General features: G+C 42.6%; 1 protein-coding gene across 1 annotated transcript in view; it reads right to left on the bottom strand.

Annotated features, from left to right (window-relative positions):
* Positions 1-7,496, bottom strand: part of cacna1ha (calcium channel, voltage-dependent, T type, alpha 1H subunit a) — a 105,896-nt gene extending 98,400 nt beyond the window's left edge. The window contains exons 1-2 of the mRNA XM_051715927.1: positions 6,500-7,496; positions 175-308 (exon numbers count right to left, since the gene is read on the bottom strand). Coding sequence (XP_051571887.1) covers positions 175-308; positions 6,500-6,592 — 227 coding nt within the window. The 5' untranslated portion in view covers positions 6,593-7,496. The remainder of the gene's footprint in view (positions 1-174; positions 309-6,499) is intronic.
* Between the last annotated feature and the right edge of the window lie 11,288 nt (positions 7,497-18,784).

The raw sequence follows: 18,784 nt of genomic DNA, 5'->3' as shown, positions 1-18,784 counted from the left end.
TGTAAACAACAAGGGGAATGTTAAATGAATGTGAGCGCTGAGAAGGCTCAGGGTAATTCTATTTCCCAGCTGAACACCTGTAAATTGAGCAGTGAGCCCTCCTGAGAAGCTTTACTGTGGTGATAATGGCTGAATACATGAGTGACAAGTGAGAAGAGAGGCGTGATTCCTCACCCTGCCATGACAATGAAAAAGTCCAGGCGGTTCCATGTGTCGCCAAGGTAACACTTTGATCCAAAAATCCCCAGGGCTACCATTTTGATGACCATCTCCACAGCAAAGAAGGCGAAGATGCAGTCATCAAATGCCTGTGGACACAGACTACATTAATATCTAGATAGATATCATGACAGACATGTTACAAGGGAGGCAGAATAGATACTCTATATAAAATACCCATTACTCCTGTAGCTTAAAACAATGAAAGATGAAAAACTGTAATAATGTCAAAGATCTTAAAAAACTTATATATACAGTTGCAGGAAAAAGTATGCAAGCCCTATGAATTTACCTGGATTTCTGCATAAATTGGTCAAAATTGTATCTCCAATTCACAACCATAGACAAACGCAGTCTGCTTAATCAAATACACAAATAATGATATGTATTTATTGTTTTTATGCTTTTAAGTTTTTATGTTTTTAAGTCAGTTCAAGATCAGATAAATTTTATGACCAATTTATGCAAAAATAAATAATACATAAATACAATGTGTTCACAAACTTTTTCCTGCAACTATAAATTTGGGCATCATTTTAGAGTGAGAAGATTAGTTATGGTTCATGTTCATGTTGTGTTGTTTTTCCAGCTCTGGCCTGAGCTGACCCGTGTCTCCTAAATCATGCTGATGCTGCTTGAAGGCTCTTTTGGACATACAAATTTCCCACAGTACCACAGACAACCAAGCTACTCTGGTGGGGGTGTGGGGCAGGGTCACAGATAATTAGAAAACGACAGAAGCAAAAAAGCTTCCACTGAGCCCTGAAATCTGTGCATGCCAAAAACATGGGCTAAAAGCCAACTCGATGCTGGGACAGTTCTGAAAATAAACACTTGGCACAAATATAATAAAACAAACAAATACAATAAAGGGCAAGGAATTTGTTAAGGAATATTGGAGAGAAAATGTGCATTCCCTATCTGTCAAACACTCAACGTTTAGTCAATGTAGTGACACTAGGGGTCACTCTTGGGAGCCCCAAACACCTCTGCTTTTTTGAAAAAAGGCCAATGAGACTTGGCGAGTGGAATTTGCATGCCACTCCCCAGGACATACGGGTATAAAAGGTGGTGGTATGCAACCACTCATTCAGATTTTCTCTTTGGAGCCGGGCGGTGGTATTCAGTGCACTGAATTCAATTCCCTCCAAAGACGCACCTCAAAACTGCTGGAGTTATGGCACATTTCAGCGGCTTCTACCCCTCTGCACCTGTGGAGTGCATCGAACGCCCCTGGGCACTTTGGCAGACCGAAAATAAGAGAGTATATTCTAAAAGAGTATATTTTCATTCACAAAAAGAGCAGCATACACGGAACGTCTTTTTAAAGATGCCTTTCCGTTTGTGTGTTATTCCTGGTTGTGATCGTAATCTCTCCGCTTCTGACATTTGGGGACATCAATGGGACCACCTCCACCGGGTATCCCCCCACGGACCTCCCATTCCCCAGCACGCTCGCTTGCCCAATCGGGCTCTTGCACGAGACCGCCGGCTCGTCTCAGCGTGAGTTTGACTTCTCGTTCGGAGCTCGGGAAGACGATGAGTTCTCGAGCACAGCATCGGAGAGCGGGCTCATCCAGTCTGACGCAGAGGCTTCGGCTGGGCTTCCTCCTTCAGGAACGGTCGCCCAGTCTCACGCCGACGTGGAAATGATAGACATGCTTTCCCGGGCGGCCGCGAGCATCGGGATAGATTGGAACCCTCCACTCTCCCCTGAACCCTTGTGGCTCGACGATTGGTTCCTGGGCTCGGAATCCCATCCAAGATGCTGATGCAAAAACGCACTCTAACGAGCGTCCGGCATCAAGATTGGTTCACGGCGGTAGACCTGAAGGACGCGTGTTGCCACGTCTTGGTCTTACCTCGATACAGACCCTTCCTGCGGTTTGCATTCGAAGGCCAGGTGTACCAGTACAAGGTCCTCCCCTTCAGCCTGTCCTTGTCCCCTCGCGTCTTCACGAAGGCCACAGAGGCAGCCCTTGCCCCGCTAAGGGAAGTGGGCATCCGCATCCTCAACTATCTCAACGACTAGCTAATCCTAGCTCACTCTCGAGAGCTGCTGTGTGCACACAGAGACCTCGTGCTCTGGCACCTCAGCTGACTGGGGCTTCGGGTCAACTGGGAGAAGAGCAAGCTCTCCCCAGTTCAGAGCATCTCTTTTCTCAGTTTGGAGTTGGAGTTGGACTCAGTCTCGATGACAGCGCGCCTCACGTACGAGAGCAGGCAGTCGGTGTTGAACTGTCTGAAGGCGTTCAGACGGAGGACACTGAAACTTTTTCAGAGGCTCCTGGGGCATATGGCATCCTCAGCGGCGGCACACTGCTCGGGTTGATGCATATGAGACCGCTTCAGCACTGGCTTCAGACTCGAGTCCCGAGATGGGCATGGCACCGCGGGACACATCGTGTGACCATCACATCGATCTGTCATCGCCTCTTCAGCCCTTGGACCGACCTTGAATTTCTGCGGGCAGGGGTTCCCCTAGAGCAGGTCTCCAGTCGTGTCATGGTTACAACAGATGTCTCCAAGACGGGCTGGGGTGCCGGATGCAACAGGCACACAGCCACCGGCTCCTGGACTGGCCCATGGCTGCGTTGTCACATCAACTGCCTAGAGTTGTTGGCAGTACTGCTCACCATGTGGAGGTACTGGCCGTTGATCCAGGGCAAGCACGTGTTGGTCTGGATGGGCAACACAGCGATGGTAGCGTACATCAACCGTCAAGGCGGTCTACGCTCCCGTTGCATGTCACAACTTGCCCGCCATCTCCTCCTCTGGAGTCAGCAGCGCCTCAAGTCGCTACGAGCCATTCACATCCCGGGCAACCTCAACATGGCAGCGGACGCCATGAGTGGAGACTCCACCCTCAGGTGGTCCAGCTGATTTGGAATCGATTCGGTCGAGCACAGGTAGACCTGTTTACTTCCCGGGAATCCTCCCACTGCCCGCTTTGGTATGCCCTGACCGAGGCACCCCTCGGTATAGATGCGCTGGCACACAGCTGGCCCCCTGGACTACGCAAATATGCATTTCCCCCAGTGAGCCTACTTACACAGACCCTGTCCTAGTAGCATCCTACTGGCCCACCCAGACGTAGTTCTCGGATCTCACACTCCTCGCCACAGCCCCCCCGACGAATTCCCCTGAGGAAGGACCTTCTTTCTCCTCGTCCCCTCGTGGGACATCTCTGTAGTCCTTCGGAATCTACAGGGAGCTCCCTTTGAGCCCTTGGAGTCAGCTGAGCTTAAGGCACTCTCTTTGAAGACTGCCCTCCTGACTGCGCTCACTTCCATCAAAAGGGTAGGGGACCTGCACGCGTTCTCTGTCAGCAAATCATGCCTGGAGTTCGGTCCGGGTTACTCTCACGTGATCCTGAGACCCCGACCGGGCTATGTGCCCAAGGTTTCTACGACCCCTTTTAGGGATCAGGTGGTGAACCTGCAAGCGCTGCCCCCGGTGGAGGCAGACCCAGCCTTGGCGTTGCTGTGTCCGGTACGAGCTATACGCATCTATTTGGATCGCACGCAGAGCTTTAGAAGCTCCGAGCAGCTCTTTGTCTGCTTTGGTGGACAGCGCTGTCTCCACACAGAGGATCGCGATGGCATATCAGGTTCAGGACGTGCCACCCCCTGTGGAGTTATGAGCCCACTCTACCAGGAGTGTGGTGGCCACCTGGGCCCTGGCCAGTGGCGTCTCTTTGGCAGACATCTGCAGAGCAGCGGGCTGGGCAACACCCAACACCTTTGCGAGGTTCTACAATCTCCGGTTTGAGCCGGTCTAGTCCCGTGTATTGGCAGGCACAAGCAGGTAAGTTCCGCTACTGCTTGCGCATAGCGCCTTTCCCCTCCCTTGAGGTGAAGACGTGTGCTCTTGACTCCCAGTCGTGTTCACAGACTGTGATCCCTGGATGACTTTCCTCCTTAGCCCTCTGGCAGTTGAGTTTGCGGAGAAACTCTCTGACTGGCCCAGTACGTGCGCTAATGAGCCCCTGTACTGAGATAGGTGCTCCACATGTGCTGGTTACCTGAAGGCAACCTCATGTGATATCTTCCGCAAAATCGTTTCCCTGTCGGCAAACTGCGTCTTCCTTGGGCAAAGGCTCCTCTGCCCCTGGTCGCCATGCTCTGTAGAAACTCCTCCCCCTTCGGGTAGGACCTACCATGGGACCTCTCCACTTGACATACTTCCGACAACACTCGGTAAGACCATGTGACGTATTCCACTCAAAATACCCCCACCCCCCCTCTTTTTGGATGGGGTGTGGTCTCCACCGTGTCTTCCCCTTGGGAGGGACTCCCCCTGACGCAGACACTTATGGCTCCCAGTCAGTTAACAAATTCCACTCTTTTTGGGGAGAAAAGATAGGGAAAGAGGCCTCGGCTGGGTTAGCCTGTACCTCTAGTTGGGCAGTCGACTTGTTCCTGATGGACCGTTCGACGCTCAAAAGAGCGTTGGGGGAGGTTACGACGGCCTGGTGTGCTGGCTACGAGGCACACAGCAGTCTGCCCGTCACACACCACCAGTTCACGTAACACAGTTCAGATAGTTGTTGTGTTTTGTATAGGGACCCCTAGTGTCACTACATCGACACAACGTTGAGTGAGTGACAGATAGGGAACGTCATGGTTACTTTCGTAACCTCCGTTCCCTGATGGAGGGAACGAGACGTTGTGTCCCTCTTGCTACAATGCTGAACTACCCGCTGAAATGGCCGGGACCTGGTCTTGGCTCCTCAGCACAAAACCTGAATGAGTGGTTCCATACAGCTCCTTTTATACCCGTATCGGCCTGGCCGATAATCGGATCTGATAGTCATAATTTTTCTAATTATCAGAATCTTTATTTTGTCTGATCTGATTGCCGCTAAATTTTAAAATGTGCTCCGTTGGCTCGGATGCCACTGCCTCTCTCTGAAAGTTTACCACTTGTAGTCTGGCTCATTGTCCTGCCCACAGTTTTTTCGGATGGTTATACATCACGAGTAAATGGTCAATAAACACTGTACTCCATATTCGTGGGGGAGAGGTGGGAGAGAGGAAAGCAGTGAGAGAAAGATGCATCACTGTGAGGACAAGCTGTTTTCAAAGGTTAGAATGCATATACTGAAGTTGCAATACACAGCGGTCACCAATTAGCGGACCGCGATCCGGGTCCGGACCCCGGATTTGTTCCATCTGAACCATGGGATATTATGACAATGGTTGCCTCATCTCACAGTTTCTACACTTTAGGTAAGCAGCGTGACAAAACAACAGAGCTGTGTAAACCGCAAGAGCTCTGGAGTGTAGATAGCACTGATCTTTCAGTGCTATATCCTTGAATATTTTTCTCTAGCACCGAACAAGCTTCATTAATGCCCTTTCGTACTCTGTGCGCTTTGCCTCTCTCCACTGGCCCACGACATGAGGTGCCACATAGTAGAGCTGCAGACACGGTTATTTTAACGACAGTAGACTGTAGCGGACAAAATTTTCTTTGGGCCACAATGTCCTCATTCTTGCCTATTTCTTAATAGACTTTTTGACTGTTGATTTAAAATTTTAATTTTTACTGCAAATGTATATCAGCCCCAAATATAATAATATAATAATAATAATCGTTAATGTATCGGCCCTGAAAAAACCCATCTCGGTTGACCCCTACTCTGTAGGTCCTTACAATGCAAGTAAATGGTAACCAGAATTTTGAAGCACCAAAAAGCACATAAAGGCAGCATAAAAGTATTCCATAAGACTCATTCCATAAGTATTACATAAGATAATTTATATATTCAGAAGTGATAAGTGTGGGATCAATATTTAAGTCCTTTTTTTACAATAAATTTTTCTCTCTAACCAGTAGGTGGCAATATGCACAAAGAGTGCGAATTGCCAAAAACAAAAGAAGAAGAATGTGAAAGTGAATGTGGAGATTGATAGTAAAAAAAGGACTTAAATATTGATCTGTTTCTCACCCACACTTTTATCTAATGGAACACTTTTACACTGCCTTTATGTACGTTTTGGAGATTCAAAGTTCTGGTCACCATTTATTTGCACTGTATGGACCTACAGTGCTAAAATATTCTAAAAATCTTTATTTGTGTTTTGCAGAAGAAAGAAAGTGATAGACATCTGGGATGGCATGAGGGTGAGTAAATGATAAGAGAATTAAAATTTTTGGTTGAACTATATTTTTAAATTAAAGGGAAGGGATTTAAGTCAATGGCTGATTAAACTAATCACATTATGAGCTAGCATGAGTTAGCCCCTCCCGCATGGCATAACAGAGTGAGACTCACCTGGAGGATGACACACCATTCAGACTGGCACTTGAGGTCCTCACATGGCTGGAACATGCCCAGAGTCACACAGTTCAGCAGAATGACCAGCATGCTCACATGCTCAAACCATGTGCACACGGGTCAAGGAAATATATCACAGCACATATTAAAAACACAAAGTCATTATTTATGTCAGTCATTTGCAAGTAAATGTGTGTTGCAGTGTTAAAATGTGTCTCCGTGAAACAGAAAGATACTGTAAATAGCAAACAAGAATGTTGATTTTGTTGATCCTGTATTTGGAGCAATGAGTTTAACAAACCTGAGCCAACAACGCTATGGATTTGCAAAAAATAGACAAACAAAGGGCATTATTGCTAAATGTTTCTTCCTTTTGACTGAATTTTAATGAGAAAACTTCTTAAGCAATTACGATGGAGCGCAAAGCTATGAAATTGCAAAATCCTATTAGATTAGTTGCAAGAAATACAAACAATCGCTTGCATTTTGTGGAATCAATGCTAAAAAAAAAAGCTGAATTGAAATGCTTTTCTTTCTAACACCAACTGAGGACTAAATCTTCAGCTGTCAATAGACTATACAGCCAAAGCAGCCATATCAAGATCCAAAAACCTCAAGAGCCATAAAATGTTCTCATTGCTGCTTATTTCCTGAAATATTTAGTGAGTACAACATGAACAGAATTATGTCTGTTTCAGCTGCACGACTATTAGTCCTACTGTCGTCTGAGATGTCAGATAGCATAAGAGCCATCAGCGGCAAGGCCGAAACAAGCTGCTGCCGCTGTCACCAAGCATGAGCTATTAGCACCTCCGCTGGCGCTGTCTGCTACACTGAAGATCACGACCGACGTGTCCATCATGACCAGCAGCCATCACACATCTTTTGACCACAGGACATGGACTTCCTCTACTCACATACAGCAAATCAACACTAGCAACACCCACAGGCCACGTTCATGAGTGCACAAACACAGCCTGTCAGAGAGCATCTCTGATCATTAGGCAATCTTTTACACATCTGAGCTTAATCCCTCCGAGGACACAATCAGCTTTCTTAGGGTTGAAATGCCAGCCTTGTTCCACCGAGGGCTTCTAACCTCATGTTTTATGCAAGTCTGCTCATCTAAGTAGGGCAAATGATGGGTACTTGCTATGCTACAGACAAATGAGAAATTTGAATAGTGCTGCTGCATAATTTCCATAAGCTATCATGGTGTTCAGGATTGTGAGCGTCGTAATGTTGTGTTCCTTAACAAAGGAGTGACGATGACTGAAATCAGGTGCAGATGATGAACTCTGGGGATTTTCAAGTTACCATACCTCTGGCAGAGCCTTACAAACAGGGTAGAAAAGGTAGAATGAATAGAGGAAAAAACACTTGTTAAAGGAATAGTTCACCTTAATATGACCCTAATATCATTTCAAAGCCGTGACTTTCTTTATTCTTTCTTTATTCACACTGCTCTTTTGCATTCAACAACAGTTCATAGTGACCCAAAAAACACCTAAAAGCACATAAAAGTACTCCATACGACTCGTGCATTATATACCAAGTCTTTTGAAGCCATACGATAGCTTTGTGTGAGGAACATGCTGATTTTTAAGTCGTTATTCTCTGATAATCTTCCCCTCCATCCAATGAACTATTTACTCTAGAATGGCTGCGACTGGGGTCTGCGTACAAGTCATGGACTACTTTTATGGTGGTGCCTTTTGGTGTTTTTCTTGTCATTAGAGCTGTGGTCACTATGATCTGTCATTGTATGGAAAGAGCAGCTTGAAGATTCTTTAATATATATATATATATATATATATATATATATATATATATATATATATATATATATATATATATATACACATACTGTATTAGAGCTGTCAGAAATAACACATGCGATTAATTTTAAAAGTTTAACGTGTTAATGTTTCTAAATCGCAATTAACGCATTTACCGTTAATACAGCATAAACCAGCATAAACACTTGTTGGGTGGGCGGAACCTTTGCGATGTGTCTACCCGGAGTCATTACCCTGACGCCCACACCACAAACACACACAACAGCACTTCCCTGTCAGTGATAAAATGATGGAGAAAGGAGCTCTTAACGCTATTTTTTGTACAAAACAAGCCTAGATGGGACTTGTGAGAGAAATCAAATATTTTTTCAGCCTGTGTAAGGCACATTACCACAGAAGCAAGTCGAGTCTTAACTATCACCAAAACATAGAATGAGATGCTTTTGTCTACAAGCGCTTTTCATGTGGAGTTCAAAGTGGAACTTGACGCTGGCATTGCTGATTCACGATTGCTTTAGGAAAGCAGATAGCCCCAGACTGTCAGGTGATTAATATTGTGGAGGATCAGAGTTTAAGAGATTTAATGCCCACTGCAATGAATGTTCAACCTAGAGTATGTGGGGACTAGTTTTTTCAATTAGTCAAACTCCCACTTAGACTTTGGGAAAAGTTTAATGTTACTTGAATTGGTGCTATTTTTAATGCATCTATATACTATGGAAGGTTTTGTTTGGGAAATGTTAATAAAGCATTAAATTATGGGGGCCTGGGTAGCTCAGCAAGTATTGATGCTGACCACCACCCCTGGATTCGCAAGTTCTAATCCAGGGTGTGCTGAGTCATTCCAGCCAGGTCTCCTAATCAACCAAATTGGCCGGTTGCTAGGGAGGGTAGAGTCACATGGGGTAACCTCCTCGTGGTCACGATTAGTGGTTCTCGCTCTCAATGGGGTGCGTAGTAAGTTGTGCGTGGATCGCGGAGAGTAGCATGAGCCTCCACATGCACTCCGCACTCCGTGGTGTCATGCATGACGAGCCACGTGAGAAGATGCACGGATTGACTGTCTCAGAAGCGGAGGCAACTGAGACTTGTCCTCCGCCACCCGGATTGAGGTGAGTAACTGTGCCACCACGAGGACCTACTAAGTAGTGGGATATATATATATATATATATATATATATATATATATATATATATATATATATATATATATATATATATATTAGTGTGAGAAAATTATGACATCATTTTAATTTATGGGTGAACTAATTCTTTTAAGGGCATATTTCTATTCAACAGGCACACAAAGGAGAAAAATAAGGGTCAGACATGATTTCCCTAGTGTAGTGATGGACAGAGGCCACCCAGGGGTAAGTGGTAAATGAGGATATGGAACACTTTGATGTGTGTTCCTCAGAAGCTGAGCCAGAGATCACTTCATACACAGCTACCTCAGTGCTTCCAAGTAGATCGGAGTTCCAAATCCCACTTAATAGGCACTTTATGGCATACTCCAAGACAGTTACATCCTCCAGGGAAAACAGACAAATAGAGTGGCCTTTAAGAAATCATGTCAAAGGTTAAGAGAACTGAAGGGCACACAGAGCAGTTGGGGTGACATAACATATATAGTGAGGGTGACTTAAATCGATAATCCATCTGTTCATCCACTTAAAAATAAAATGGAAATGCATTACTACTAAAATAAGATTTTTCCAACCTCCAGTCCAGCCAACTCAAAAGGCAAAAAAACTAAAAACAAAACTGGAGCATAACTGTGCAGCAATGTCGTCCCTGAGTCAATTCCTTCATTATTCCACTGTTCTGTTTCCTTCTATCTTTTTTCCACTACATTCACTTTACTCTTCATTCTTTTTGCTACATTATGACAAAATGGCAAAAGCTTCAAAATATTCAGGGGAGGTCTAAAATTCCTGGAGAGCTATCCGTTAGCATTCCCATTCATCTCAATAGCAGCTACTAGGATAGCACACATACCTCCAGAAATATGAGACCTGTATACTGCCATCTTTGCTTATGGGCAGTTTATTCATGCAGCCTTCAAGTGGATTCCAAGTTACAAGCACATGAATGACCAAGCAAAGTTCTAGATAGATAGATACAGTATATGTCATGAAACTCTACATGGCACAAGCTGACAGGTCCATTAACATGTCATTTTTTTAGCCAATCAACTTGGATACTCTCTCTTTATCTAACATTTAAATTGCCTCAGTTGTTTGCAGGTCTCTCTCACCCACACATTGCTGACAAACCCACAAGCACCCCCCAAACCATGACCTTGACCCCCTGACATATAATGTTTTTGAGCTATTTTTTTTTTTTTTTAAACTAGCCAATAGGAATAGCAATAATATGGGTGAAGGATTAAGTACTGTAACTTAATAGGCACCAATCCCAGGAGAAGTACACTTATTGGAGCTTACAAGAAATACAAAAATTTTAATGGGTTCTCTAACCAGCAATGACACAAAACACTTGACTCCTCGGATTGTCTTTTGCCTTTGTCCTTTACACAAACCCTCCAGATCTTGTCTCCAGGTAGCTCTAAAAATGGGTCTTATTGCAGTAATTTACTGGGCTTTCTGCAGCATCACAGGAAAGTTACATGACTTTGATGTATAAAAGGAACTTTTTTTTTTTTGTCCTTGAAGGAATTATTCTACCAAATAAGTGGGACAAAGCTATGGCAGACTGGCTCCTTTATCAAGCTCTCTTGTGAGCATCTGCCTTATGGCTATGTCACAAAATGCGTCTGTGTGTTAGAACGAACCTTCAGCTTGTCTTTTCTGTGGAAGCAGCAGCTATTGCCCAAACTGAAACCCACTAAAATGCAAATCAATGAGTCACTGGAAAAGTATTGAGTTTGGAAATCACACTTTGAGCTCAAATCCCTGTTATTCTAGCAGTTGGCATTGTATCACTGCATAAATAAGGCATTTAGTTGGCAATTAAAGAAATAGTAATAAGACATAATTAACAGAGTTGTTCATTTTACACATTCTAGGTGCTAATGGGGGTTTTTGGCACTGTTGTTCACATTTTCAGCAGCAGTTCTCCTTTATTTAATTTTTCTGTTAGTTGCTTGATGCAGCTGACAATATTTTAAATATATTACAGTTTAATAATAACTGACACAAAATACTTTTGGGAAGTTGACATTTCCTGCTTTGTGACGTCATCTGGCGGAGTCATGGGAATGAAGGGTATCATTTCGGCCAGAACGGTCTGACTAATTCAGGAATGTTGGCCAAAGCTAAAGAAGGTATACATTTTATTGTCTCTCCCACATTAAAATGCATTAACTAAAATTAAAATGTAATGCATAAGTGTATCTGGTCTATCACGAGTCGAACCAACCATAGATGTCCAGTGTCTGCTTAATTCCATCAAACACACAACACAGACTACACCAGTTAAATAAGTATATGATTCTGTACATCATTAATGGTTATCTTAATGGCTTCACAATGTAAGCAACATAAAGCATGTAAATACATTAATAAGGTATTATATGCATTATATTGTAGTTAGGGATGGGTATTATTACAGATTTCCCAATTTGATATGATTTGATTCCATTCACAAGCTCCTGATTTGATATGATTCAATTCAATTCGGTTTTGATATCAATTTTATTCATTTCGATATCGATTCATATGGGTATTTCTCAGTTATAATGTCCCTTTTGCTTACATATGAAAGAAATTCTCTCCCAGCTAATGCTGTTAATTATACACCTTCTAACTAGGTACATTACGAAAATATTAATATGATTAATTATATTTTATAATGTTTTTCATCATTTTGGTCACATTTTGTTCGTGTATCCCTGTATTCAATCAATAAATAAGATATTATATGTCATACATTATGTTTTGCAGCATGTTTATTGTTTAATTGCATAATTTGTACTATTTACAAGTATTTGCATTGATTTATTGAACACACGCTATCCTTAACAAAACCGGCATTTCTGTAAACAGTGTCTATAGATGAGTGCATGTTAATGAGAGAGACTCGAATGGCTTTCTCATTTGTGCCATGCATGATTAGAATTAAATGTTTATTTATTTTTATTTTTTTGATCAACAACTGACTGTAGAGAACAGAAATTGTATTAAAAGAGACAATATTCAATGACAAAAGGGTCGCGTGGATCTCGTCTTTGGACACACATTTACACAGAACAACTTTTCCTCTCAACACGAAGTGAAAGGATCTCGCTGCTGAATACTCCATCACTAAACTACACAATCATTGGTAAGTGAAATCTAAACATTTACCATCCAGTTGTCAAATATATTCATTTTTGTTAAATAGCACAAAATTTGGTTTCAGATGCGATTGATTTCGTCTCATTGTAGTGGAGTGTTGCGCAGAGAGTAAAAGATCAATCTTGGGATTTAAGAATTGATATCGAAGATCGCGATGCATCGGAAAATCTATATTTTTACACACCCCAAATAATAATGCAGGCAACCACTCAATCTTATAAAATATGTAACAGGGCTTCCCTGCTCTGTCTCTCTCTCTCAACGATGGGGTCTTTGGCCTGAAAAAGGTTGAAGACCCTTAGGTTTTTGATTTTGCAAATATCCCATAACCCTAACGCCTTAACCAGAGCTCCCTCTTTTCTGTAAAATCCTTCAAAATGACAAATGGACTTTCTCTTAGCATTGGTTTCACCTGGACGTGGCAGCATCAAGATGATCTCCAAAAAAAGAACTTGGAGTAAAAGAAGCTGCAAGTCTCCCTACTCATTGTCACGGCAAACAATTTGATTATTTGCTTGTTGCTGGCCTAGGAGAGCAGGATTAATAAAGTCATCACATTGATTAAGCCTGAAGAACTGTCACAGACTGCCACCAAGACTAATAGACACACTGGCATGAGGGTGACTGGGTTCTTATAAATCAGCCAGCTCATTACAGTGCAACTGTATACAGCCCTTTTACCAGGACGCTGCTCTCTGCTTTACCTTCATAAGCAGAGATAAAATTCAATCAAGGCAATCTGTCATAACATTTTCAAGTAGGGTAAGAGGGTCCAGACCCCAGGGAGAGACAGAATATTATTGCCATTTGAGACAGACATTGCACAGAGAGATTTTAACATATGGTCACCGCAGAAAAAATCTAACTTTAAAAATCACTGATTCAGCATAATGTCTAAAGCAATGGTTCATCTGGTTTAGCTTGACCAGGATTTTACATTGGACATCAAATGGTGACCCAACACAGCCCCAAAATTGTTTATTGTACAAAAATGTCATTAAAATCAAACACCATGAACTGCATAGGCCCAAAAGCATGCAAAATTATTAACATGACAGAGGCTGAATAGGACAAATTTTATTGGTTCCTCCCAAAGTTTCTTCCTTATTTATATAACATCATGCATCTGTCCTCATTTATATATTTTTTAAGGTTGAAAATAATTTTGTATGATATACCTTGTAATTGCGTGACTGCGAGTAAAAAAACCTGAAGTCCCCCCTCCTGTGTATGAGTTGGTAATCCCTCTCTAGCGTAGACGGCCGTGTCATTTGGTACCTGTTACTGGATGAGGATTTTTTTTAAATGCTTTTTTTTAATGCTGAGGCAAATTTCCATTCACATGTATGAATCCTTGCAATTATTGGTCATGTGCAGTTTCAGTCTGTAGGTCTTTGAGCAAATGCTTGTGGTCACATCTGCTTCCTGTGGTGGGCTCCACGCCAGGGCCGGGCCGAAGGGGCGGGCTGCGGCGGAGCCGGTGCAGTCACCGCAGGGGGAACTACCCTCGTGCAGTTCTTTTAGCGCCTTGGCTTGGTGGACCTGCAGGAGAGCCATGGCGTGCAGGGCAGAGGTGGCTTGAACTGAGAAATCGGGACCGGGCAGTAAAAGGTGCCTCCCACAATTTTGTCAGCTCCTCGTGCACTTCCGGGAAGAAAGGCACCGGAGTGGGGCGCGGCTGCTTTGAGCGGCGCCGCAAGCCCAGGAACCAATCATCGAGCCGCGAGGGTTCAGGGGAGAGTGGAGGGTTCCACTCTAGCCCGTCGCTCACGGCCACCCGGGAAAGCATGTCCGTCATCTCTGCATCAGCCTGTGACTGGGCAATCGTCCCCGAAGGAGGGAGCCCAGCTGAGGCTTCTGCGTCTGACTGGACAAGCCCGCTCTCCGATGCTGCGCTTGAGAGCTCATCAGCTTCACCATGAGACGAGCCGGCGGACTCATCCGGAAGCCCGATCGGGGCAGACGAGCGTGTTGGGGAATGGGAGGTCCGCGGGAGGATACCCGGCGAAGACAGTCCCATTGGGGTCCCCAAAACACCCCCGGTGCTCAAACCTGTAGGTAGAAGGACCGAGGCAGGGAGCCGCTGGGGTGGCTTGCTTTCTCATGAAAGCAAGCCGCGACCGCAACGTTGCCATGGTCATGTTCTCGCAGTGAGAACATGAACCATCCATGAATGCTGCCTCGATGTGGGTCATGCCCAGACACGAAAGACAGCGATCGTGACCGTCTGAAGTTGAGAGGTAACGACCGTAACCAGGAATAACACACAATCGGAAAGGCATCTTTAAAAAGACACGTCTTTAAAAAGATGTTCCGTGTGTGCCGCTCTTTCAGGAAAATATTCTCTCTTTTTTCTGCCGAAGCGCCCAGGGGCGTTCTCTGCAGTGCACCAGTGCAGAGGAGGGAGAAGCCGCTGAAATGCACCGTCAGATCCAGCAGAGGTGAATGAACAGTCGTGAGAATTCAGCTCAGTGAGCATGACTGTTCGGCTCCAAAGAGAAAATCTGAATGAGTGGTTGCATATCAGCTCCTTTTATACCCGTATGTCTGGGGGAGTGGCATGCAAATACCACTCGCCAATTTTCATTGGCCTTTTATCAAAGACCAGAGGTGTCTCGGGCTCCCATGAGTGACCCCTAGTGTCACTACATCGACACAACGTCGAGTGAGTGACAGATAGGGAACTAAAATTTTGTAAATGCATAAAAAGCAACAGAAGTGTGATTTTACCAGTCTAACACATGGATTAAACAGAAAATAATGTATTAGTATAATTCATGACTAACAGGTAATTTGATGTCAACAACAAAAGACATGATAAGCATTTTCTACTTCCTTCTAAACATAGATGAGCCTATTTATTGTGCTATCCTATACCTTACTAAACACAATAATAATTTAATTCCAATTATTTATTTGCATTTAGCATTTTTTTCCCCTTGCTGTCAGTGACCCTACCAGGGGGGGTAAATTCTTAGAAATAAGTAAAGGCCATCTCGTCTTCATTTCCTGTGCTTTCTATGTACTACCACTTAGTGTCCTTAATCCCTTTCTTTAGCTTCTGCTAAAGCTCTGACCTCTTCTTGGAGATCTGTCTCTCCAGCTGTGGAATTAGCCAACTGCCAGATGTCATCTCTGTTTTTGTTTCACGCTCTGTTATACATTCAAATCTTGACATAATATTGGGGGTGTTCACAAAAATTCAGGTATTTCCAACATAGCACTCACTACTTCTGATGGGGATGTCTCTGGTGACAATTATGTTTCTTACAAAATTTCATAAATTTTTTTCATAATTTCCTTTTAGTATATCTTGTGTTTTGGATGCTGGTCCCCTGTATGCAATGCTGGTGTGCTAGTGTCTCCACCAAGCTTCTTAACCGGGTTAACCAGCAAGATGTACCCTGGTCAGTGTGAACTTCACCAGAAAGACCATGCTGGTCGACCACCAGATTTAGAGAAACCAGCATGTAAATTCATGCTGATCTAAGCTGGTCTTTTCAGCAGGGAGTATGATAAACAACCAGCTTCCACAAGCTGAGTGGATTTTAATGATCATAGACCTGGATAAGCAAAAGGTTTGTGGAACGCAGTTGCAAGAGACGAGACATTTATCATTGTCACATGTTTGAATTCCCCCAACACCCAACAAAAAGATCCAACAGATCTCAGAACAGCAACAGACCAGCTGTGCTGCAAGAAAACCCACTGATCACGACCCACCATCATCACTACTTCAAGCCTCCACAACATGCTGTTGTGAAACACTTTCATCTGCAGGAACAATAAGGAGAAATAGTCCTTGGAGCAAAGACAAATTCAAACTATCAATCACTGGTGAACTAGAATCCGCTGATGCAGCTAAATGTAGAAAATGGAGGTCATAGTGCATGATTGACAGGCAAAGTCACCCTAATATTGTAAAGTGACACAAAAGGTTTTTGTACAATTAGAGTGACTTAAAACATCTCACTTTCATAAATACATGTTTGTTGTTGTTTTTTTTTTTGTTTTTTGTTTTTTGTTTTTTTTTTTGTTTTTTTGCAAGTTTGCATAAGCTTTATTTTTTAATTCAATAAAGTACAATGGTGTCATGGTGTGGTAAAAATGAAATATCACCCAATTAACAGCAAATCTTATTAAATGTCCATGCGTGGGTCCTTTTAACTTCTACGGGAACCTTTAAAAATGTATTACAAATTTCAGCCAACGCTGCCTACTAAACACATTTTCAAATGGCTGTCTGCAGGGTGCATAAATTACAAACCTTGGCAAAAACGTTGAAAATATCTCAGACTAAATAAAAGACTTTCAAGTATGGATGACAACAAATCAGTTACTAAAGCGTCCATGCATTATTGCAGTAACGATTTTGGTCTTTAAAAATCAATTACTCTGGCTGCTATCCATCCAGCATTTACAATATTCAGTTGCAGAAAACGTGACATACTCAAAGGTTGCGCAAAATGAGATTCGGGTAGTCACTCCCTCGACAAACTGAGAACAATTAGCACCTAGTCTTTTCTCAAAAGAAGCTCAAAAGTTTGATGGTTGAATAATTTATACAACATATGATGAGAATTGTGACATCACTTATGGTAAAGCATTCATATTAATGTAGCATACTTCAGAGAATCAGGGAATATCACTTACAAAATGTTGACATTCTTCACTTTTCCAATCGAGAATTGAAATTGTTAAGGGCAATGCTGAAGCTATTAGCTACATTCCCTTAGGACATGTGCTATTCCACACCAGTATACATCATGTGTGTATTCACATCATTGAGAATGTTCGAGAGACTAAACCAAGGTGAAAGTCACATGTGAAGTGTGAGAGAGCACTGACCTTCCAGGAATAGTGATACATCTGGAGTTGAAGACCCCAGAGACGCCAACTGGCTTCACTAACATTTCTATCGTCCTCTTCACCAAACCTACGGCTGCTTACAGAGGACGTACAACAGCAATTAAACAAGCCCCATGTGGCGCCCCTCCACTGTGTCCTTGAGCTGAGATACTGTTTATTTCACCTGAATCACTACAATCACTGGCAGCTGTGTACTGAGTAAACTGCACTATCATTCTTCCACCAAACAAAAGCAGAAACACACTCAAAGAGCGCAACAGTAGGGTTACCGAACTAAAAATTCCATTCATTTTCTCCATGGAAAAAATTATTTTCAACAATAATGTATAAGCCTTTTAAGACAGACCTACCATGAGCTACTAGGTTGTTAAGCAATGGTATATGCTTCTGTAGAAGCCACAAATCAATATGATTTGAACTAAGTATTTTTTATTTATTTTTTTTATTTTTTTTTTTGCATTTAATAGCTGAATTACCAATGAAGACCTACACTTCCCATAATCATGAAAATAAATCACCAATCAGAAAAATCACTGTCACCATGGAAATAAAAACCACACCAAAATAGCTCATAAGCAACCACCCACTCCCATTAAGCACTGCAAATGACGTAATCGAATCAAGTTTCCTTAAACTCGTGAACATACATTTGTATATATCTGAATATTTTACAATAAACATAAAAATATATTGTTTTTATATTTATAATCAATGACTATAAATCAATATTTTTATATTGTTATTGTATATTGTTTTATATTTATGTACTGTCGTTTTATTAAATTAGTCATTAAAGACTGTTTGTAATGTTGTGAATTTTTCAAAGCTGAATGTTTTGGTAAGCCTGATCTCATGATTACGTGACAATGGCGACATTTTTGCAAAATTATATTAAGTGATTCCTAACATGTATCACAGCAGTTCTGAGGTAAAAATGTCCAGTGAGTGGCATTAAAAGTGAGTTCAATTTTCTTCCAAACAGATTAGGTTTTTAAAGTTAATCCTAGATTGAGTTTTAAATCAATCTTAAACCTTCAGCCTAAACCTAATTGATAGTGTCAGAAACAGCAAATGTGAGATGATAAACACAATTGCTGAAGCAACCACATAATTTTGTGGTGCTTCTATGACACTTTCATCTCAAGTGTTGACCTGCATGCTCTTTGTGACTCGTACCCTGTTCCTTTGCATCGCACAAGCAACACCTCTAGTGCTCATTTCACCAAGAAACTGGCTCAGTTCTATGAGATCAGGTAGGTTTTGGTTCATGGCTTATAACTCTTTACTGAAAAGTATGGGGGAAAAAAAACTTCCAG

Source organism: Myxocyprinus asiaticus, chromosome 14 (assembly GCF_019703515.2).
Source record: "Myxocyprinus asiaticus isolate MX2 ecotype Aquarium Trade chromosome 14, UBuf_Myxa_2, whole genome shotgun sequence".
Classification (NCBI taxonomy): domain Eukaryota; kingdom Metazoa; phylum Chordata; class Actinopteri; order Cypriniformes; family Catostomidae; genus Myxocyprinus; species Myxocyprinus asiaticus.
Note: the sequence above shows the minus strand (reverse complement) of the source record. Positions and strands in the feature narration are given on the sequence as shown.